Below are 23,698 nucleotides of genomic sequence, written 5' to 3' on the forward strand. Positions count from 1 at the left end.
TTAATACATTTTGACATTCTGCTCAATGAGTACTTTTTACTTTTGGTACTTTAAGAACATTTTGATACCAATACTTTTGTACTTTTACTTTTGTACTTTACGTATTAGGTACATTTGTAACACTGTACCTTACTTTTACTTGTAACAGAGTATTTCTATATTGCAGTATTGATACTTGTACTTAAGTAAAACATTTGAGTACTTTTTCCACCACTGCCGTAAGGACTGCTTGTATGACGTATAATAATGTGTGTATGACCTGCCCAGGGCCCGTAAGGACTGCCCGCACCACTACCATCTGTCAGTGAAGGATCTGGACGGAGACACGCTGCGCTGCCGCTTCGCCGGCCCGGTAGAGTGTCCCGACTGCACTCTACATACCTTTATAGAATTGGACCAGGTCAGTCTTACCACTTTTTATGTACTGCTGCTCGCTGCTGTTTGTGGCACCATTGATTAAAAAACCTAATCTGGATACCTCTGTTCTAGCAAATTACAGACCCATTTCAAAGCTTCCATTCATTTCAAAGATCCTTGAAAAAACTGTGTTATCACAATTACAGTCCTTTCTGCAGGTACACAGCATTTTTGACATTTTTCAATCTGGTTTTAAAGCGTTTCATAGCACTGAGTCAGCATTGCTGAGGGGTTTTAATGATGTGTTAAAGGGATATTTCACTTTCAAAACAACTTTTGGTCATTTTATCATCTACTCAGGCCTTTGTGAACACCCCAGACAGTTTTTAGGTTGCTTGATTCATTATTTAGATATTTGATATTCATTTTTTCAGACACGCCCCCTTCCTATACAAACCCATTGTAACTTCAAACTTCATTTTAACCATGTTAGATTCATCAAAAACACCCGTCCTTGGTTCTGGTGACTCATCCTGCCCTCCTAATGCGTGAGGGGGCCGTGTTTTTTCAATTACTTTTTTCATTTATTTTTAATATTTGTTTTGGAAAAAAAAAAAAAAAAAAACATTAAAAAAAAAAAGAAAGAAAGTAATCGAAAAAACACGGCCCCCTCACGCATTAGGAGGGCAGGGTGAGTCACCAGAACCAAGGACGGATGTTTTCGATGAATCTAACATGGTTAAAATGGAGTTTGAAGTTACAATGGGTTTGTATAGGAAGGGGGCGTGTCTGATAAAATGAATATCAAATATCTAAATAATTAATCAAGCAACTTAAAAACTGTCTGGGGGGTTCACAAAGGCCTGAGTAGATGATAAAATGACCAAAAGTTTTTTTGAAAGTGAAATATCCCTTTAAGGACCACTGACTCTGGTGACTTTTGACACTTTGGATCACAAAACTCTAATTTCCCGATTAGAGCATTGTGTTGGTGTCAGGGACACTGCTTTAGATTGGTTTTCATCCTATCTATCCGAGAGATGCTTTTCAGTCAAATTTGGAGATTTTGTATCATCATCCACCCCCCTGTCGTCCGGAGTCCCTCAGGGCTCGATCCTTGGTACAATACTTTTCTCCTTATATCTTCTCCCCCTGGGACTAATTTTTAAGAAACATGGCATCTCCTATCACCTTTATGCTGATGATTCCCAAATCTATATGCCCTTAAAAAAGCATAGCAACAGCTCCCTGACACCTCTTTTTGACTGTCTAAACGGCTTGGATGGCTCTGAACTTTCTCAGTGTAAATGAGATTAAAACAGAGGTCATAGTATTTGGGCCTAGTGGTCCAGGTGTTGTTCCCTCTGACCTTGGTTCCCTGCAGCCTTATGTTAAATCCGTTGTCTCAAATCTTGGTGTCAAATTTGATAATGTGCTCAAACTTGATAAACAGATAAATGCTGTGGTAAGGTCCAGCTTTTATCATCTAAGGCTGCTCGCCCAAATCAAGTCTGTACTTTCTTTTAATGATTTTGAGCGTGCCATTCATGCTTTTATCACCACACGATTGGACTACTGTAATGCACTTTATGTTGGCTTAAACAAAGCCTCCGTTGCACGTTTACAGCTAGTCCAAAACGCTGCGGCACGTCTCCTAACGGGGACCCGCAAGCATGACCACATTACACCCATTCTGGCTTCACTTCACTGGCTCCCAGTTCGCTTCAGAATTGATCTTAAGATTGTATTGTTTGATTTTAAATCACTGAATGGCCTGGCACCTCAGTATTTATCTGAACTCCTAGAGGTGTATAACCCCCCTAGGTCACTACGGTCTGCGGGCCAGTTGAAACTTGAGGTCCCAAATTCTAATTTGAAAACTAGAGGTGACCGAGCCTTCTCGGTAGCAGCCCCCATTCTATGGAATGCGCTCCCCTCCCATATTAAACTGGCCCCCACCATCGATACTTTTAAATCTCGCCTTAAGTCCCACCTTTATGCTTTGGCGTTTGACCCTGTTTGAGTGTTTCTGTGGTCTATGTTTTGTCTCACTGTCTGCTCGGGTCGTAATTTCAGTGATGTGTCTCTTTCTGTTTTTTTTTGCTTCTTTGTTGTATGTTTTGCTTCTGTGTTTTGCTTTGTCTCTGTGTTTTTCTTAACTTTCCCAGTGTATTTGTTTTTTTTCTGTACAGCACTTTGTTAACCCTGAACAAGTTTTAAAATGTGCTATATAAATAAAGTGGATTGGATTGGATTGGATTGGTCAAAACGAACGGTCCCTGAATGTTAAAATGTCTATGTTTTGCAACCATCTGTATCAAATGCAAAAAAAATAAACAGCAATTGAATGAATCCTATATTTAGTTGACGAGAGTCCCCCATGCAGGGCTCTGTACTAGGCCCCCTCCTGTTTTCGCTCTACACTAATATTTTTGTCGCATGTTAAAGGGATATTTGACTTTTTTTTTGTTATTGGGTTATTTTATCGTCTACCTCAGGCTTTTGTCAGCCCCCAGACAGTTTTTAAGTTGCTTGATTCAGCATTTAGATATTTGATTTGATCAGACACGCCCCCTTCCTATACAAACCCATTATAACTTCAAACTACATTTTTAACATGTTAGATTAATCAAAAACACCCGTCCTTGGTTCTGGTGACTCATCCTGCCCTCCTAATACGTGAGGGGGCAGTGTTTTTTTCGATTATTATTATTGATTTTTGATTGATTGATTTTTATTTAATTTTTCTATTGTATTTAATTTTTTTCATTTCCCCCCAAAAATATAAAAAATAAATGAAAAAAGTAATTGAAAAAACACGGGGCGTGTCTGATAAAATGAGTATCAAATATCTAAATACTGAATCAAGCAACTTAAAAACTGTCCGGTGAAATATCTCTTTAACCCTAGAATAGGGTTCATGTTGTTAATGGGAAACACAACATTTCATTCTGGGGGCGTTCATCAGGTCATTGGGGGTCTTTTCTGCCTTTATTGGTAGTCTAAGTGGAGATGGACAGGAAACAGGGGAGAGACATGCAGCAAAGATCGTCAGGATTGACCCAGGAACGGGACTCGAACCCACGATGCGCTGTCAGGCTACATCAGAGCCTAAGTGCCCGGACCGCTAGGCCGGCGGTCCGGGCCCAGCACTGAGACGTTGCGATTTGTTAATATGCATTTGATACAGACAGCGTGAGGGAGTCTTACCTTTCACCGCTGGTCGGCCTTTGGCCTTCCCCGATGCATCTGTCCATCTGTAGGCGTGCAAGAAGAGTTTTGCTCATTTTATTTTGTAACTAATAATTTACACGACGTCGCATAAAACAAAATATTCCTAAAACTGGTGTGTGACTTTAACAGCCGGATAGTGGAAATAGCTAATCCCCTATTTATTCATTTTCAATACAATACAACCTCATACAAGCTCAAGCTGCAATTCTTGCCTTTTGTCATGCAACAACGTACTGTATATGGGGATTAAGTGTTTAAAAAGTGTTCCTCTCCCTACTGTAGGAACATTCAGTGGTGGAAAGTAACTAAGTACATTTACTTAAGTACTGTACTTAAGTAAAGTTTTGAGGTATTTGTACTTTACTTGAGTATTTCCAATTTCCAATACTTTTACTTCTACTCCACTACATCTCAGAGGCAAATATTGTACTTTTACTCCACTACAATTATTTGAAAACTTTAGTTACTAGTTACTTTTCAGATAAATAATAAATGATTATATTATGAAACGTACATTAACCACTTCAGCCCTATTTTATACCTAGGCTATTTGAAAATAGCCGATCTACAAGCTCACAACGCGTCGCATCGCGACGCGTTGAGAGCTTGTAGATCTGCTATTTTCAAATTATTTTAGTACTTTTACTTTTGGTACTTTAAGTATATTTTGTTGCCAATACTTTTGCACTTTTACTCAAGTAAATTTTTAATTCTGGACGTTTACTTGTAACAGAGTATTGCTATATTGCAGTATTGGTACTTTTACTTAAGTAAAGAATTTGAGTACTTTTTCCACCACTGGGAACATCGCATGGTGACGTTCACTGGACATGGCCCGGTGGGTCACTGCTCCTTCGTAGTGATGGCGGAGGACCATTACCCTGTTTAAAAAGTGTTCCTCTCTCTACTGTAGGAACATTGCATGGTGACGTTCACTGGACATGGCCCGGTGGGTCAGTACTTCTTCGTAGTGATGGTGGAGGACCACTATCCTGCTCCTAAGATCGTCATGAGCAACCAGGCCCTCAGCTCTGTGCCTGTACATCTGTCTCTCACCGGTACGTCTGTTCACTCTCTCATTATGATATATGGATCATATATTTTGATATTGTATTTGTATTATATACTGTATATTATCCTATCTTACATTTGGGAGTGGTGCGCATGCGTGACTGTGCCATGTCTGTCCTCCGAGGCGAGTGCAGGCGAGTGTCTCTCACTCTTTCCCTCTCTCTGTCTCTCTCACGCTTTCCTTCTCTCTGTCTCTCACACGCTTTCCTTCTCCTCTGTCTCTCTCACTCTTTCCCTCTCTCTGTCCGTATCTCTCCCTCTTTCCCTCTCTCTGTCTCTCTCACTCTTTCCCTCTCCTCTGTCTCTCTCACTCTTTCCCTCTCCTCTGTCTCTCTCACTCTTTCCTCTCCTCTGTCTCTCTCACTCTTTCCCTCTCTCTGTCTCTCCCACTCTTTCCCTCTCTCTGTCTCTCCCACTCTTTCCCTCTCCTCTGTCTGTCCCACGCTTTCCTTCTCCTCTGTCTCTCTCACTCTTTCCCTCTCTCTGTCCGTATCTCTCCCTCTTTCCCTCTCTCTGTCTCTCTCACTCTTTCCCTCTCCTCTGTCTCTCTCACTCTTTCCCTCTCCTCTGTCTCTCTCACTCTTTCCTCTCCTCTGTCTCTCTCACTCTTTCCTCTCCTCTGTCTCTCACTCTTTCCCTCTCTCTGTCTCTCCCACTCTTTACCTCTCTCTGTCTCTCCCACTCTTTCCCTCTCTCTGTCTGTCCCACTCTTTCCCTCTCTCTGTCTCTCCCACTCTTTCCCTCTCTCTGTCTCTGTCCCTCTTTCCCTCTCTCTGTCTCTCCCACTCTTTACCTCTCTCTGTCTCTGTCCCTCTTTCCCTCTCTCTGTCTCTCCCACTCTTTACCTCTCTCTGTCTCTGTCCCTCTTTCCCTCTCTCTGTCTCTCCCACTCTTTCCCTCTCTCTGTCTCTGTCCCTCTTTCCCTCTCTCTGTCTCTCCCACTCTTTCCCTCTCTCTGTCTCTCCCACTCTTTACCTCTCTCTGTCTCTGTCCCTCTTTCCCTCTCTCTGTCTCTGTCCCTCTTTCCCTCTCTCTGTCTCTGTCCCTCTTTCCCTCTCTCTGTCTCTGTCCCTCTTTCCCTCTCTCTGTCTCTCCCACTCTTTCCCTCTCTCTGTCTCTGTCCCTCTTTCCCTCTCTCTGTCTCTCCCACTCTTTCCCTCTCTCTGTCTCTGTCCCTCTTTCCCTCTCTCTGTCTCTCCCACTCTTTCCCTCTCTCTGTCTCTGTCCCTCTTTCCCTCTCTCTGTCTCTCCCACTCTTTCCCTCTCTCTGTCTCTGTCCCTCTTTCCCTCTCTCTGTCTCTCCCACTCTTTCCCTCTCTCTGTCTCTCCCCTCTTTCCCTCTCTCTGTCTCTCCCACTCTTTCCCTCTCTCTGTCTCTCCCCTCTTTCCCTCTCTCTGTCTCTCCCCTCTTTCCCTCTCTCTGTCTGTCCCACTCTTTTCCCTCTCTCTCTGGCTCATGGACTGTTTGTGTTGTGTTTCAGTGGAGCAGCCGACTCCACTGATTCCGTGCAGTGCAGAGCCTCTGGCCTCCAGCCAGACTCCCAGGGAGAACGCACTGCTGGACGTTTTGCTCTACGAGCAGGTCGACCTGACCGTCAGCTTCATCTCACAGCTGGAGAGGTATCCCATGGAGAGGTAACATGTTCAATGAATTCAACATCAATGAAACACATTGTTTTCAGGGGAGATTATCAAGTTGAACCTGTAAAACAATATATATTTTGGTGGACTTTGTTAGCGAGTATTCTTTCAGTTACTTTAGCGGTTAATCGAATAATAGAGAAATGTGTTTTTTAATTCAATTTAAAATAATCATGTCAATGAATCAATACCAAAACATGTTTTAGAATTGACTATCGATTAGTCTGATTAACCACTTAAGCCCTTTTCTACTTAAAGGGGTAGTTCACCCCCCAAATAACTTTTTTTCTATTGATTACTCACCCCATGGAGCCTTGAATTCATGGATATTTTTTTGTTTTTGTCGCATTCCTTCCTTTATTATTTGATTATAATAAATTTAGCCCCATTGATTCCGGTAGGAGACACAAATGCATTTGTGTCTCCTACCGGAATCAATGGGGACACATTTATTATAATCAAATTATTGGCTTAGGAATGTGACAAAAACAAAAAAATATCTATGAATTCAAGGCTCCAGATGGTCAGTAATCAATAGAAAAAAAGTTATTTTGGGGGTGAACTACCCCTTTAAGCCCTTTTTAATAGTTCCCTGTACAAAAGGCTCACAACACATCGCATCTCTAGGCATTGTTGTGAGCTTGTAGATCTGCAATTTTTGCTATTTATTTTGGAAAACTTTTGAACATTAATTTCTTTAATATTAAAGAAATGGCCCTGACCCACTGGGAACCACTGATTTTAAATGCATTGGAATGAATTTTCAGCCCAAGGACCCCCTAGCTGAGAGAGAGATGAAGCAGGGACCCCCTCTATTTTGTGTAAAATTGTGTTTTAGATTCAACTTTTTTTGTTTACGTTTACTGTTCTTTTTTCCCTCTACTACACCTATAACTCTTTGCCAAAAATAGCCGATCTACAAGCTCACAACGCCTCGCAGCTTGTCGATCTGCTATTTGTGTCTAAAGTTCTCCTCAGAAAAGGGATGCTAGGGTTCAAGTGGTTAAGATAAAAAAATAAAATCATATCACACAAAGATTTGGCGGACCCCTGTAGTAACTCTGAGGACCCCCGGACCCCCTGTTGAAGACCCCTGATTTAGAGAACTGGTTGCTGTCAGTTAAAGTGTCTCTGTTCTCTGTGGCTTGGCCAGTGTTTCAGAGATAGCGGTGGTGGGTCCTCCTGCCCTCTTCAGGTTTAACCTCGCTACTGCAGGCTCCCTGGCCAGCATGAACCTGTCATGGGTTCGAGGTCCCAACTCACTGGCCCCCCTCCTGCCCATCTGCTACACTGCCAACACCAACAGGTAGGTGGCGCTGTGGGACGTTGTGTGCACAGGGGGGGGAAAAAACAGTACAAGATTATTATTTATAATTAAGATATCGTTGCTGTCGGGCAGAAATCTCTTATCTTCGTATTTTAAACTTGTTGTGTTTTGTCGTAAATTAACGCCCTACTTGATCATACTACAGGGTCACACATTAATCTTCCCAGTTCCCGTAGATCTATTAACTCCTTCAATATTTTTTAAAGCATCTATCTTTACTCATCTTCAAATAATCTGCTCCTGCTTCTAAAGGCTAACTGATTGTTTTCTCTGTCTTCTATAATCTGTCCCTCTGAACTATAGGGAATATACTGCAATTTAATTTCCAAAAAGCATGTGCATGTTTGTATTTCTGTGTATTCGCCTGGGCATGTCAATGCACGTTACCGCATGTATGTAACGGTCTGTAGCTGCTACTCTTGTGTTTTGCTCAGTTAGCTTTACATGGGTACATTAATGCATGAGGTCTGTTATTTTGTGGGTGTTCACGTAGGCCTGAGCTCTAGTAGTCGAATAGTCGACTAATTAGTCGAGGGGTAGTCTCGCGTTACCAGACTGTTGCCTCCCACAATTTACAAATGTTTCCGGCATACAGTCTGGGACTCGGAAGCTCTGAACATGTGTAAGGGGAAAGCGGATGCCCCTCCCCTACCCACTTCCGTTTTAGCATTGTGCAGTGGCGCAAAGGAGTCCGACTGGAATCAACGAATCTCATAGACATCGTTTATGTCTACTAGTGTCTTCTTTCAAATTTTTTTCGGTGTTAATTCCATGATACTTTTCTCAATTTTCTGTGATAAACAATCCTCGCACAAATAACATGAATCTTCCGCTCCTATGACTCTATGCTTCCGCCTCGGTTCTGTTTCCACTGGGACTACGGGTCCGCGGGCACCGCGTTGTGATTGGTCGAATGTCTTTCCGGTCTGAACAACTTCCGTTAAACAGCTTTCGGGAAGTGGAGTTCCAGACTCTATATAGCATTCAGAGATTGTGGAATAGTTGTCTGGTGACGCGAGACTAGTCGAGGGGTGTCTGAGTCGACTGCCAATCTCTTAGTCGAATTTCTTTCTTTTTTTAATTATTCGACTGAAAGATTGGCCTAGTTTGTTAAATTAGTTAACTAATGGTTTGCCAAAAATAGGATATACATCATGATTTATTGGGAGAAACCAATAGTATATATTAAATCAGACACTAAGCACCCCTACAGCCCAAATGGAATGTTCCTCTATTACATAACGTATTTTTTTGCATGATTTGACTGAGAGATTGGCAGTCGAATCAGACTGATTCAACTGCCAATCTCTCAGTCGAAGCATGAAAAAAAAAAAAAAACTATTGGCATTTAGTCGCCAATCAGATTCGACTATACAAATCCTTAGTCGGGGACAGGCCTAGTGTTCAGGTGGGGGACAGGCCTAGTGTTCAGGTGGGGGACAGGCCTAGTGTTCAGGTGGGGGACAGGCCTAGTGTTCAGGTGGGGGACAGGCCTAGTGTTCAGGTGGGGTGGGAGCGGACAGTCTCAGGAGAGCTTTTGTTTTGTTTTTGTCAAGTTTGTTTTGTCTTATTTATGTACAGTATGCATGGATGTATTTGTTGTATTGTTTTGTCTATAGTACTTTCTGTATTGTTGTGATAAGGACCCTCTGGAAAACGAGATGATACATCTCAAGGGGTTATCCTTCTAATAAAGGTACCATATCAAAAGTAGCAGATCGCAAGCTCGCGACGCGTTTCGAGCTTGTAGATCTGCTACTTTTGCTGTTTTTGAACTTCAATCCTGAAAAGTAACAGTTTTGGACATGCGTGTATGAGGTTTCCACCCCGACAATGACGGCGATATAACACTGCTAATATCCAGAGTATTTTTGTTATGAGAAGACGTCTGAAGTTCCACTGTTTGTGTTTTACAGCTTGCAGTCTGATACCAGATGTCTGTGGCTGTACCAAAGTAAGATCTTCACCGAGCAACGCAAGGACTTTTGCTTGACGAACTACCACTTACGTCCCTGACGTCTGTTTATTAAGAGTTCTGATGCATGTCTGTGATTCAGACACAGTAAAAAATCTCTCTTTTAATTTATCCATTTGTATCTCAGAGGGTGTCCAAATGTAAAAAAGAAAAAGATTATATTTGCACGCTCGCTCTCTGAGTCGGAGTTCTCTCCCCCCTGGCCCCCCCACACACAATTCGATTCAATTCAAATGAGCTTTATTGGCATGAGAAAACATACGTTTACATTGCCAAAGCAAGTGTCAAAATATAATAGTAAACAGTTTAAGAAAATGTGGAAAGTATAATATACAGTTGGAGGGGGTACAGCATTTTGTTAAACAGAGCTATGTCACATTGCGTTGTTATATACATGTTACAGTATATATACATGTTACAGTATATATACATGTTACAGTATATATACATGTTACAGCAGGGGTCTTCAACGTTTTTCAGGCCAAGGACCCCCTAGCTGAGAGAGAGATGAAGCAGGGACCCCCTCGATATTGTATAAAATTGTGTTTCAGATTATACTTTTTTTGTTTACTTGGTCTGCTCTTTTTTCCCTCTACACCTATACCTCTTTGCCAAAAATATCACACAAAGATTTGGCGGACCCCCTGTAGTAACTCTGAGGACCCCCTAGGGGTCCCGGACCCCCTGTTGAAGACCCCTGTGTTACAGTATATACAGGGTATAAAGCTTTACACTTAGACTTTAGACTGTGTACTTAAAATCCAGGAATTGACTGTGTGCAGTTGTGAATTTATCATATTTGATTTGAGCACACATTTTATAAGAGTTTATTTTGTTGTCTTTTTCTCTCTCTCTCTCTCCAGGACAAGTTCAAGGTCTTCCTGCAGGATCAGGTCAGTGATACGGTTCACTACAACAATTCAGTAGTAATAACAATAATAATAATAATAATAATAATAATAATAATAAAGTCAAAAGACAATGTCCTTTGATACTAGAATGTATAAATAAATAAGCAAAATCATCATTCAATCTCGTGAAAGTAAATTAAAATTATGAGTCTTCTTAATCGGAATAGTTAGATTTTTAAAGTTCCTAATATACTTCTGTCGCTAACAGTACTAGCACTAGTACTTTAACCCATTTAGACCTGAGGCCGATTAAAAAAAACACCTTATAAATCCTGACCTAAGTTTTCTGAAAAACTTCAAATATTTATTCAAAAATTACAATAAAAAAATGTGTTGCTATATACTGTACAATAGTAACAGGAACCCCAAAAGAGTTTCCCGTCCTGAAAGGTATAGTTACAAATAGGGGTTTCCCGCCCAAAATCATGTGTTTGTTATTCAGATTTTTTTTGTTTTTTTTGTTTTTTGTCGTCATTTTGATTTAATTTCTTTTACCCTTTTTTCTCCGCAATTTAGTTGTTCTGCCAATTAATTCCTCCCCACATGTGTGTGTTGTCAGCTGTCACTGCTGTTGTATATCCTATTGACTCACCTGCCAGTGAGGAGCCCTCACCGGGAAGATGTAGAGCACTCCGTTCTACTCCTCCCGCCTGTGCTTTTCAGTGGGGGGGGGGGGGGGGGGGGTCCCCAGTTCAAATAAGATTTTTTTGGGGGGGGGGGGGTCACGGCCTGAAAAGTTTGGGAACCCTTGGCATAAATACAGTGGTGGAAAAATTACTTAAATGTTTTACTTAAGTAAAAGTACCAATACTGCAATATAGAAATATTCTGTTACAAGTAAAAGTCCGGAATAAAAAAATTACTTGAGTAAAAGTACAAAAGTATTGGCATCAAAATATACTTAAAGTACCAAAAGTAAAAGTACTAAAATATTTGAAAATAGCAGATAAGTACAGTACTTAAGTAAATGTACTTAGTTACTTTCCACCACTGCATAAATAACTCTAAACCGTGTGGTGCTTTCTTCCAGTCCTGACGTGTGAGGCGACAGAGATGAGTCTGGTGCTGTCGGTGTCCAGTCTGAACAACATCCAGCTGTCTGAACTGCAGCTCAACAGCGCCGGCTGCCCCGTCACATACAACAGCACCCACCTGACCGCGCTCATCTCCCTGACCGGCTGTGGGACCAAGACAGTGGTACGATGATGCCTCGTTTATCGTTATATAGGTGCGCGCCAGACAGGCAGTGATGGGAAAAAAAGTATACTCAAATGTTTTACTTAAGTAAAAATATCAATACTGCACATGTAGAAGTACTCTGTTACATGTAAAAGTCCGGAATTAAAAAATGTACTTGAGTAAAAGTACAAAAGTATTGGTATCAAAATGTACTTAAAAGTACCAAAAGTAAAAGTACTAAAAGGTTTGAAAATAGCAGATCTACAATCTGCTAAAAACTAAATGCATTTTCAGACATGGGAGACTCCTTTTACTGAACAAACACTCTATAGCAATGAGTACTATCAGAATATAGAGCTATTTAACACTTATTCTAACCAAAGTAAATCACTTACCCTACCTTCATGTATAAGTAGCATTACCAATACCAATATAAAAATACTTTGTTACAAGTAAAAGGCCTTTGTTCAAAATGTTACTTGAGTAAAAGTACAAAAAGTATTGACATCAAAATATACTTAAAGTACCAAAAGTAAAAGTGTTTTAAAAATGTTTGAAAATAGCAGATCTACAAGTTCACAACGCGCCGATGCGAGGCGTTGTGAGCTTGTAAATCGGCTATTTTCAAAGCCCATGTATAAAATAGGGCTGAAGTGGTTAATGTATGTTTTATAATGTGATATTATGAATTTGTATCTGCAATTCTGCAAAGTAACTAGTAACCACAAGTTTTCAAATAATTGTAGTGGAGTAAAAGTACCAATATTTGCCTCTGAGATGTAGTGGAGTAGAAGTAAAAGTATATTGGACAATTGGAAATTCTCCAGTAAAAGTAAAAGTATTGGAAATTGGAAATACTCAAGCAAAGTACAAATACCTCAAAATTGTACTTAAGTACAGTACATGAGTAAATGTACCTAGTTACTTTACACCACTGGTGGAAAATTTGACTAAACTGACCCTTGCCCCCCCCTTGCAGCATTCTGGCACCGAGCTGGTCTACACCAACACCCTGAGGAGCGTGCGCCCGTTCACCACGGTCAGCCGGCTGCCCAACCTGGTCCTCCCCCTGGCCTGCCGGATCCCGGGCCTCGTGGCCCGCGGGCCCGTCTTCAACGTCAGCATGCCCACCAACGCGGAGGTGTTCGGCGGCTCCGTGGCGGACATGAACTACAGGCTGGAGTTCACCTTGGTTGAGCCCAGTTCCACGACCAGGTTTGATTGATTTAAGTTTTTATTAGGCAAAAAAAAAATGTAAACATCACAATTACATTTATAATTATTTGTCTAAAACAGGGGTCTTCAACAGGGGGTCCGGGACCCCTTGGGGGTCCTCAGAGTAACTACAGGGGGTCCGCCAAATCTTTGTGTGAAATGACTTTTTTTTTTTTTACCTTAACCACTCTCTTTTCTGAGGAGAACTTTAGCCAAAAATAGCAGATCTACAAGCTCAGCGCGAGGCGTTGTGAGCTTGTAGATTGGCTATTTTTGGCAAAGAGGTCTAGGTGTGTAGAGGGACAAAAGAACAGTAAACGTAAACAAAAAAAGTTGAATCTAAAACACAATTTTATACAATATAGAGGGGGTCCCTGCTTCATCTCTCTCTCAGCTAGGGGGTCCTTGGGCTGAAAACGTTGAAGACCCCTGGTCTAAAAGGTCCGTCCAAAAAAAGTCCTTGCGGTCTTGTTTCCATTGAGGATTCATTTCATAGACATATATATAGTAGCAACCAAACGGTTCAAATATGAACACAAAAATACAGAGAAAAAAACACTATATGTACAAAACAAATACCAAAAAAATGCATGAAAAACAAAAACAAAAAAACAAAAGATTATGTACAAAAAAAGGGGGGGTGGGTCGTCTGTCTAACGGGAAACTGGTACTATACCTCCTCTTTTGTCCTCCAGGTTTCGCCGCCCCCTCCGCGCCCAAGCAGGGGGGCGGGCGCAGCGCGACGCGTCATGGTCACGGCGTGGGTCTGGGAGCTGGCTGGACGCTTTGAACAAAGGCTCCTCCGGGGGGGCGGCCATGGGGTCCAAGCTGGAATACCTGTATCTCAGCGTGAAGTCCGACTGTAGCGTGCCCCGAGTCGAGCTGCTGGTGGAGAAGTGCACGGAGGCCGAGAGCAAGGACATGGCCAGGGTTGGCCATGTTCTGATGGACAACGGGTTAGTCGACTAAAATGATTGATTGCAGGCACGCCACGTGCACACATAGACATCAAAGGGGCCCCTGCCCTTTTTTTTTACCCATCTGTAGAAGTGCCCTCTCCAGACCATGAATGTATAGTTACACTTACTAGTTTGGAAAAAAATGCAAACGCACTCTTACCATGCCATACCTGAACGCAGCGTTCAAGAGAATTGCCATCTCCTGAACTTGAACGCAGCATTTTATGTTGAAAGAATTGCATCTCCAGTATTGGCTTGAATCTTGATTATACTTAGTTGAGTGCGGCGTCACGCACCGAAAATAGCCAATCTCCAAGCTCACAATGCGTCGCAGCGCGACGCGTTGTGAGCTTGGAGATTTGCTATTTTCGGATTTTTTACCAAAAAGTGCCCTTTTTGAAATTTTAGCCCCTGTCCCTTTAAGATTCTCTGCACGTCCCTGAGTAATTGATTGATTCATTCATTGATTCGTTCGTTCACTCATTGACATCTTTACACCACTTAGCTATGGGACGGCCATAATCAGTGGTGTGAAATAACTCAAGTACTGTACTTAAGTACAATTATGAGGTGTTTTTACTTTACTGGAGTATTTCCAATTTCCTGTACTTTTACTCTACTCCACTACATTTCAGAGGCACATATTGTACTTTTACTCCACTACAATTATTTGAAAACTTTAGTTACTAGTTACTTTGCAATTATCAATTATTATATTATAGAACGTACTCGTACATTGTATACCTGGGCTATTTGAAAATAGCCGATCTACAAGCTCACAACGCGTCGCATCGCGGCGCGTTGTGAACTTGTAGATCTGCTATTTTCAAACATTTTTAAAACACTTTTACTTTTGGTACTTTAAGTATATTTTGATGCCAATACTTTTTGTACTTTTACTCAAGTAACATTTTGAACAAAGGCCTTTTACTTGTAACAAAGTATTTTTATATTGGTATTGGTAATGCTACTTATACATGAAGGTAGGGTAAGTGATTTACTTTGGTTAGAATAAGTGTTAAATAGCTCTATATTCTGATAGTACTCATTGCTATAGAGTGTTTGTTCAGTAAAAGGAGTCTCCCATGTCTGAAAATGCATTTTCAGTGCTCTCTCCTGATTGGCTTAAATGTTGTCACTTACCTGAAAATATACTTATATTCTGTTTACTTAAAGAGCTGGAGAGACCCCTGTGACCGAACAAACACTCTGTAGCAATGATTACTATCAGAATATAGTACTTTAACCTTATTATGCAAAAAAAAAAAAAAAAAAAAAAAAAAAAAAAAAACAATTACCTATTCTATTACTAATATCTGAGTACTTTTTCCATAATAACCGAGTGGTTAGTGAGCCCGCCTGGGGAGCCAGAGCCCCTGGTTGTCCCAGGTTCAAATTCCAGGCCAGCAATGTGTCGACGTGTGTCCCCGAGCAAGACCTCTAACCCCTAATTGCTCCCCATGCAGAAACCGGGTTTCAAATCCATGGGTGGAAGTGGAAACTTATACGCAGTGCAGCTTTAAATGTGTATTTACCAGTGGTGGAAAAAGTACTCAGATATTTTGCTTAAGTAAAAGTAGCAATACCACAATATAAAAACACTTTGTGTAGTCGGTAGCGCTGTCGCCTCACAGCTAGAAGGTCCTGGGTTCGATTCCCGCCGGGGACGCTGTGGGGTCGTGTCTTCTCCACCTGCGTCATCAGCGCCCTAGGTGGGGTTGGTGAAAGGGCCTACTCTGTGTGGAGTTTGCATGTTCTCCCTGTGTCTCTCAGGGTAGTTAATACCCTCACAAAAACATGGTCGCTATGCCGCCTCCCCCATGACAGCCGGGGCGCCTGATGGAGGGGAAGGGAACTGGTTGGAATAACGTGTTCCTTCCACACGCTACGTCCTACCGGGGAAACTCCCCCCTGTCAGGTGACAAGAAGGTCAGTTGTCTCATGCGTTGAAGGAGGCATGAGGCCCTGGCCTCCCTAGGCTGGTGGGGGGGAGTGTAGCACCCAGGATCACTTAGAAAATTGGCACCGGGTGAAAGATAAGGGTTACAAAATCGCGGGATTAAAAATTGGGGGGGAAAAAAAGAAAAAAGTAAAAGTACTACAATGTTTGAGAATAGCAGATCTAAAAGCTCACAACGCATCGCGATGTGATGTGAGCTTGTAGATCGGATATTTTCAAATAGCCTAGGTATAAAATAGGGCTAAAGTGGTTAATATGTGTTTTATAATATAATAATGTATATCTACAAAGTAACTAGTGACTAAGGCTGTCAAATAATTGTAGTGGATTAAAAGTTGAATATTTGCATCTGAGATGTAGTGGAGTAAAAGTAAAAGTACTGAAAATTGGAAATACCACAGTAAAGTAAAGAAAATCTCAAAATTGTACTTAAGTGCAGTACTTGAGTAAATGTACTTAGTTTCTTTACACCACTGGTATTTACAGAGCATGTTTTTTATAGTTTGAATCATAATTGCATCTCTCCCCATATGGACTCTCTCCATCCTTGTAGGTGTTCAACCAATGGCAGCACGATGAACATCATTCCATCAGACAGTAACTCCAAAGTGTACCGCATGGACTTGAGCGCCATGCAGTCAACGGGATCTTCGGTGCGTCTGCTTTCTTTCTTTTCCTTCTTTTCCTTCTGTTTTTAATATATATATATATATATATATATATATATATATATATATATATATATATATATATATATATATATATATATATATATATATATATATATTTGGACAGCGCATATTGATGAACATTACATACAAAATGTAGTGTAAACATACACCGGATTTAGCAAGAATGCTAATCTCCATCCGTAGGCCCCATATACAGAAAACAAGCAAACATTACAAAAGAACACGAGAAACCTCCATTATATTTTACTAGTCCATACCCGTGGGGGGATATGCGCACATGATCTGGCAACCCGGGAGCCAGTTCATCCCATAGCTTGAGGGGCCATCCCACAGCTGGGCAGCCGTAACCATGGCGACATTCTTTTACATAAAAACGCTAATAAACAGCTGAGATTTGGTGAGATCGAAAAACTGGCTTCGCTGTTCCGTGCACATGGTAATGGTCAATGGCTGTGTGCAAATTCAGATCAATTGCTCCAGCCACGGAGGAGAACCGGGCAGAATGCATTCTGGCCTCACCACCTCACCACTACAGAGCTTTGTAGAATTATAGTAGGATTAAAAAAATCTTGTGTTGTCCTTGCTTACTGTAAACCACTCTGGATTAAGAGTGTCTGCTAAATGCCTAAATTGTAAAACAAAAAAACATGAATGACAGAAACCATCTAAAGCAGTGGTTCTCTACCAGTGGTCCGGGGACCACCAGTGGTCCTTTGGGGAGGGGTGAGGGGGCTAGTTAACATAGCGTCACAATCATTTTAACCACTTAGCTATGGCTATTCAAAAATAGCAGATATACATGCTCATAGCGCGGCACCGAGTGCCGAGTGTAGATCTGCTATATTTCTGCTATATTTTGAAAAATCTTGAAAATGTGTGCAAATCTTTGAATATATATATTTTGAAAACATTTTAAACTAAAATCTTTGCTTCTGGGGGGTCCCCAGCACAAAACATTTTCAAATGGGGGGGTCCGCGGCCAAATGTGTATCAATTTAGGGGTCCTTAGGGGCATGAAAAAAGTTGAAAAAAACCACTGATCTTAAAGTAATGTGTCCTGTGCTGCCTGCAGATGTACATGGAGTGCATCGTGTACCTGTGCATCGCCACGATGCCGGGCCAGAGTTGCACCGTGCCCCAGTGCAACAGCACGGCAACGCGTGCTCAGCGCTCTGTGCAGAACAGCTACGAAGGCAGTAGAATCACGGTCGGCCGGACGGTCAGCCTGGTGGTCACCCCTGCTCCGGCTATCGCTGTTGCTACTGTTCCTGCTGCTGCTACTACTGCTGCTGCTGCTGGTGCCACTGCTGTTGTTGCTGCTGGTGCTACTACTACTGCTACTACTACTACTACTGCTGCTGCTGGTGCTACTACAGCTACTACTGCTCCCACTACTGAGCCTGGTGCTACTGAGGCTGTTGATTTAGCCGCTACCGCTGCTACAGTAGCACAGCCCACCGCTTCACACGGTAAGAAGACACATCCGCTATTAACTAACTGTTATGATTTGAAAAAAGAGGAAGAGGAAAGATTCGAGCACTCAAAAGATTTACGGAGAGGGCGGAAAATCAAGGTACTTAAAGGGATGGTTCACCCCTAAAATTACTTTTTTTTCCTATCGATTACTCCTTGAATTCATGGAGATTTTGTTTTTGTTTTTTTGTCGCATTCCTAAGCCAATAATTTGATGACCGGCGGAGTCTCCGGTAGGAGACTGAAAGAGTCTCCATACTCCCGCTGGTGATCAAATTATTGGCTTTAGGAATGCGTTCCTGAATTGAATGTCCATGAATTGGGGTGAACTATCCCTTTAAACCCCATTAAGACCTGAGGACTGATTCTCCAAATGCCTTCTACATCAGTAGTTCTCAAACTGTTTCGTAATTCAAAATTATTCAACATTTTGAATAATTCACCTTCAAGATTTTTCAAAAAAATGATCAAAAATAGCAGATGTACAAGCTCACAGCGTGTCACTTCGTGCCACGCTGTGAGCTTGTACATCTGCTATTGTTGAATAGCCAACGCAAAAAAAATAAATGTATTCCAGGTTTTATTGAATTAAGGATATTTTGTAGACATGATTAAAGTACTATGATTTTACGGAGAGGGCGTAAAATCACAGTACTTTAATCATGTCTACAACATTTTTAAAAGCCCACATGTTTTCGACCGGGATTGGTCTTCATCGGGGGAAAAGTATGAGACTGACAAACAAACACAACACAGGGTCCATAAATAATGTCAGAAACACGTGAGAGATGCATGAAGCACCGTTCATCGATCACAATTAGTTTACCTAACCTAACACACACAAACATACACACACACACGCGTGTGCCTGAGTAGCAGGAACAGGAACACGCTCCAGGACCAATCGATCAACATACCTTTTCTGATTTTTGTTTTTTACACAGTGTGTGTCTGTCTGTCTGTCTGTCTGTCTGTCTGTCTGTAGCTAATATTGCAGAACGCTGAACCGAACTGAACTTTTTTCAATTTGTTGTAGTTGTAGGAGGGGGGTCCCCACATGATTTGTAACATTGTTTTCTCACTCAACAGTAAAAAAAACAACATACAATATACATAGTGAATGTATACAGGGTATCTGCACATTTCTAAAGTGACAGTTTAAGGACTTTTTAAGACCTTTTTAATACTGAAACAAAATAAAAACGAAGCCTATTACTGCGTCAAAAGTAATCGACAAATTATACATTGGCCAAATTGTGAAATATCACCTGAGAAAGCAGGGGCCGTGACCTGAAAAAGTTGAGAACCACTGCTCCTCTACAGTACCTCCAATTCAGTCACACATATTATAACGTAGCCTACACATACTCTTGAACGAAAAGAGATTAAAAAAAGAATTGAAGGCAAGACAAAGTGAAAAGAAATATGAATGAACTTTTAAACGATAAGTGTATTATAGGGTAAATGCAGTTGAAAACTAGAAAGGTAACGGTGAAAATTACCTTTTTTAGGTAACTTTCACCAAACTCAACCTTCTCTGTCCAAGATGGCTTTCGCCTCCGCAAACACCTCCTCGACGCTGCGAGAGGCGTTCACGGTGCGCACCTTGCCCTCCCGCACGTACAGGTCGATTATCGGCCGCGTGGACTCCAGGTAGGTCTGGACCCGTTTCTCCAGGCTCTCTCGGTTGTCGTCCGTGCGTCCGCTGCGTTTCCCTCTCTCGAGACATCGGTCGACGCACACCTCGATGTTCGAGTCCAGGAAAAGGACGAACCTGACGTCCGCCCTCTCGTCCATGACCCTCTTCCATCCCTGGAGGTTGTCCTCGTTGCGGGGGAAGCCGTCTATGAGGAAAAAGCACCTCTGCTCGTCGACCTTCATGGTCTCTTCCATCGCCTTCCTGAGCAGGTCGATGGTGATCTTCACGGGAACGATCTTGCCCTCCTTGATGTAGTCGTCGATGAGCTGGCCGAACTCGGAGCCCTCCCGGCTTCGCTCGGCCCTCAGGAGATCCCCGGCCGACAGATGGGTGTAGCGGCCGTAGCTGCCGTAGCTCGCCACGATTCTGGAGCACTGGGTCCCCTTCCCCGCGCCGGGCGCCCCCAGAACGAACACGACCTGCGGCTTCGCCATCGTCGACGACATGACTCTCCTCCGAGCTGTGAAAGTACACAACAGACAGACCGACAATACGCAGAAGACCATACACCGTAGACACCGGGGCACACCACCACAGCACTGAGGCACAACAGACTTGGACATTGAATGAATTTTTTCTTAGCTTAAGTCATTATATAAGTCGGCATAATGGGTTTTATGATCACACTGAAACCCCGCCCAAATTTGGAGTCATACGTCATAGATTGTGACGTACTGTATGACTGACAAACGTAAGAACAATTTTGAGGTAGTTTTACTTTACTGGAGTATTTCCAATTTTCAGTACTTTTACTTCTAAACTACATCTCAGAGGCAAATGATTATTTGAAAACTGTTATGACCCGTGTGTGTGTGACCCAAACGCACAGCAAGGAGGAGGCAATAAAGGGTTAAAGCCCACCCGGGCGAGTTTATTAACAGGAGGTTAAAGAACAAGGTGGGGGGAAGAGGGGTGTGGGCTCCGTAGGTTGGCACGACTCAGCTAGGAATCCCGGACACTGGAGAAGAGAGGAGAAGCAGGGTCAGTAATAGATTCACAAGGAGGGAAAGTGCACAGTAACTGCGTAAAGTTAAACTGGCTATAACTCTACAACACTGGAATCTAAGTCTAGCTGGCTATACTTTACCAACCATAGACTGGTGAAGATCTGGCACCGAGCTGCATGCAAGCCAGGCTTTTGTAGCCTCTGGAGGTGATTGCAGATGACGACCAGGTGAGGAGATTGGGAACGGGACACAGGTGTGCTGAGGTGTGCTGTGGTGTGCTATGGAGCCCTCTGGTGGTGCTGCCGGGTACAGAGAGACCACAGCACCAGGATGTGGAGGCGAGGAGGAGCGAGACGTAACAAAAACTTTAGTTACTAGTTACTTTGTAGATTTATTATTAGAAAACATACATCAACCACTTCAGGCTTCAGCCCTATATACATTTTTCGGCCATTTGAAAATAGCCGATCTACAAGCTCACAATGCCTCACCAGTGGATCAGTACCCTTCCTCACCAAGAGGTCTGTCTGCCAAGCTCTTTATCCAGGGGTCGTGAAAACTTGTGAAATATGGGACTAGGTTTCATGTTCATTTACTCTGCTCTTGAACTTTGCAAGTCGCTTGTTTGGATATACGAGCGTCTGCTAAGTGCCTATAAGTGCACGTCGGTTGGTCACACGTATTCCTGATAGTCACACACACACACACACACATACGCTTCAGAGGCGTGGTTGACCCCAGCCTGGCAGGCTTTTTTGCTTGTTGTTTTCTTTCGGTGAGCCAACCACTCCGACGTAATTTAAACCCGCTACACTACACACCAGAAAAGCGGCACTGCCCACAATCCACGACACAACTTGATGCGCTTGACGCCTTGGCATGCGCCTGAGCTCGCTTATTCTGACGCAGATGTCTGACCGTGGGAACCTATGTTGTAAATTGTAAGCCAGGCAGAGGGGTTGTAGCCTGGTAAACCCTCCCTCCGGAAATCTCATTTGTAATTTATTTCAGGAGTGAGTCTGGCATGATCGCCCATTCGGCAATTTGGCTGTGGGCTGGAGTTGGGCGGGAGTAATACCGTTGACTGACAACTTCTTCAGCCAATCAGCAGTGTTCCCCTTCAGCAGTGCATTTTTACCACCTCCAGACTAATGTGACGCAACGGGACTTTTGAGACGGCCATGCCCAAAATCGGATACATGCGTGTCACTGCCCGCCCCTGCCGGTTCTCTGAATTTTTATTTTTAAATAGGCTCTGTCATGATTAATTGACCACAAAGATGAAGTTAAACAACTAGAATTCTATCCGAACGATATCTTAAAAGTAAATTCCGTGCCTCAAAAAAGAAGTTAGAGAGCGTTTTGAAGTTTTAAAAGACAGGCGAAAACAGCGCACAAAAAACAATGGCTGCCGTTCCATTTTGGTCGGCTGCACTCCGATCCATTCGGGTTCACTCGAACTCGCCACCTGATTGACCAACTTTCGCTGTCAATCACAGAACGATGAGCGAGGAGGGGCTTTACCAGGCTAAGGACGCTGATAGGCTCGTCCACTTGGTGGACGACGACAAAAAGCCAAACAAGCCTTCATGCCAGACTCCTTCCTGAAATCAAATGGAAATGAGATTTTCCGTAGGGAGGGGCTTTACCAGGCTAGAGGGGTTGTGCAGGGGTTGTGCTTGTTCTAGAAACTCCAACCGGTTGTTAAGGTGTAGTTCACCCCAAAAATTACACACCCCATGAAGCCTTGAATTCATGGAGATTATTATTATTTTTTTGCATTCCTAAGCCAATATTTTGATGACCGGCCGTGTCTCCGGTAGGAGACTCAAACTCCGCCATGGTCATCAAATTATTGGCTTTGGAATGCGCCAATATCCATGAATTCAAGGCTTCATGGGGTGTGTAACTGATAGAAAATAAATACTTTTTTGTAGCCGATCTACAAGCTCACAATGCGTCGCGATGCGACGCATTGTGAGCTTGTAATAATAATAATAATAATGAATTGCATTTTTATAGCGCTTTTCCAAGTGCTCAAAGCGCTTTACAATGGTTCATTCATTCATACAGGTGGTACTTTAAGTACATTTTTATACCAATACTTTTGTACTTTTACTGAAGTAAATAGTAACAGAGTATTTCTATATTGCAGTATTGATACTTTTACTTAAGTAAGAAATGTGAGTACTTTTCCCACCACTGCTAAATGCTGTCCTCTTGTCTCTTCCTCCAGCTCCGCAAGCGTCTTCCAGCATCACTGTGGGAGTGCTTCTAATTGCCGTGTGTGTCTTCCTGAACTGAAAACAACATGGATGTCATCAAATTCAAGATGCAAGACTTGTTTCGATTGTTACATAATTGGTTTGGTTGGTTTTGGTTCCACAGCACAGCCTTGTAGCAGCAATATAAAAACGACAACAGACATTTAATAATAAAGAATAGCAGCAACGATCGTCCATAAATGTCATGCTGCAATTGTCTATTTGGGACTTTTGAATATTGATTAGAGAGGAACATGTTTTTAAGTGAGAGGTACAAAATGATTGCAGTGATAATAATACATGAATACTATAGCAAGTGTCTACGTATACAAATGTGTGCGCACGTGTGCACACACACACACACACACGCACACGCACACACACACACACACACACAGACACACACACACACACACACACACACACACACACACACACACACACACACACACACACACACACACACACACACACACACAGGGTGACAGGTTTTTATTTTTGTATCCACTCATTATTCTGTAATAATGTCATTTTGAATAGACCCACTTCAAGACATTTACACTCTAAGCTAAAACAAATGATCATTAAGTACTGTGTATGTTTAAGAAAGTTAAAATCAAATTATTATTATTATGCTGTAAATTGGTGGTAGAGAAACAACATTATCGTTGAACACCCCCTGCTTCCCCATCGTTTGGATTAAAGCGGCACTATATCACTTTTGACATGTTAATACAATATAACAGGGGTCCTCAACAACAAATCTTGAAGGTCCACAAATACGTTTTTGAATA

General features: G+C 42.3%; 2 protein-coding genes across 2 annotated transcripts in view; one reads left to right on the top strand and one right to left on the bottom strand.

Annotated features, from left to right (window-relative positions):
• LOC308089246 (uncharacterized protein) overlaps positions 1–23,450 on the top strand; it is a 33,845-nt gene extending 10,395 nt beyond the window's left edge. Inside the window, exons 5-16 of the mRNA XM_080433860.1 lie at positions 268–400; positions 4,505–4,649; positions 6,144–6,297; positions 7,457–7,609; positions 9,547–9,584; positions 10,469–10,498; positions 11,547–11,713; positions 12,675–12,910; positions 13,606–13,866; positions 16,383–16,482; positions 17,594–17,990; positions 22,877–23,450. Of these exons, the coding sequence (XP_080289986.1) occupies positions 268–400; positions 4,505–4,649; positions 6,144–6,297; positions 7,457–7,609; positions 9,547–9,584; positions 10,469–10,498; positions 11,547–11,713; positions 12,675–12,910; positions 13,606–13,866; positions 16,383–16,482; positions 17,594–17,990; positions 22,877–22,944 (1,882 nt within the window). The 3' untranslated portion in view covers positions 22,945–23,450. The remainder of the gene's footprint in view (positions 1–267; positions 401–4,504; positions 4,650–6,143; positions 6,298–7,456; positions 7,610–9,546; positions 9,585–10,468; positions 10,499–11,546; positions 11,714–12,674; positions 12,911–13,605; positions 13,867–16,382; positions 16,483–17,593; positions 17,991–22,876) is intronic.
• Positions 19,428–20,127, bottom strand: LOC308078370 (UMP-CMP kinase-like; the record flags this gene model as incomplete). The annotated part of the gene is made up of 1 exon (XM_080419497.1): positions 19,428–20,127. The coding sequence occupies one exon, from the start codon at positions 20,125–20,127 to the stop codon at positions 19,522–19,524; it is 606 nt and encodes a 201-aa protein (XP_080275623.1). The 3' UTR covers positions 19,428–19,521.
• Positions 23,451–23,698: the final 248 nt, after the last annotated feature.

The sequence above is a fragment of the Gymnoscopelus braueri genome (assembly GCF_963280865.1).
Source record: "Gymnoscopelus braueri genome assembly, chromosome: 1".
Lineage (NCBI taxonomy): Eukaryota > Metazoa > Chordata > Actinopteri > Myctophiformes > Myctophidae > Gymnoscopelus > Gymnoscopelus braueri.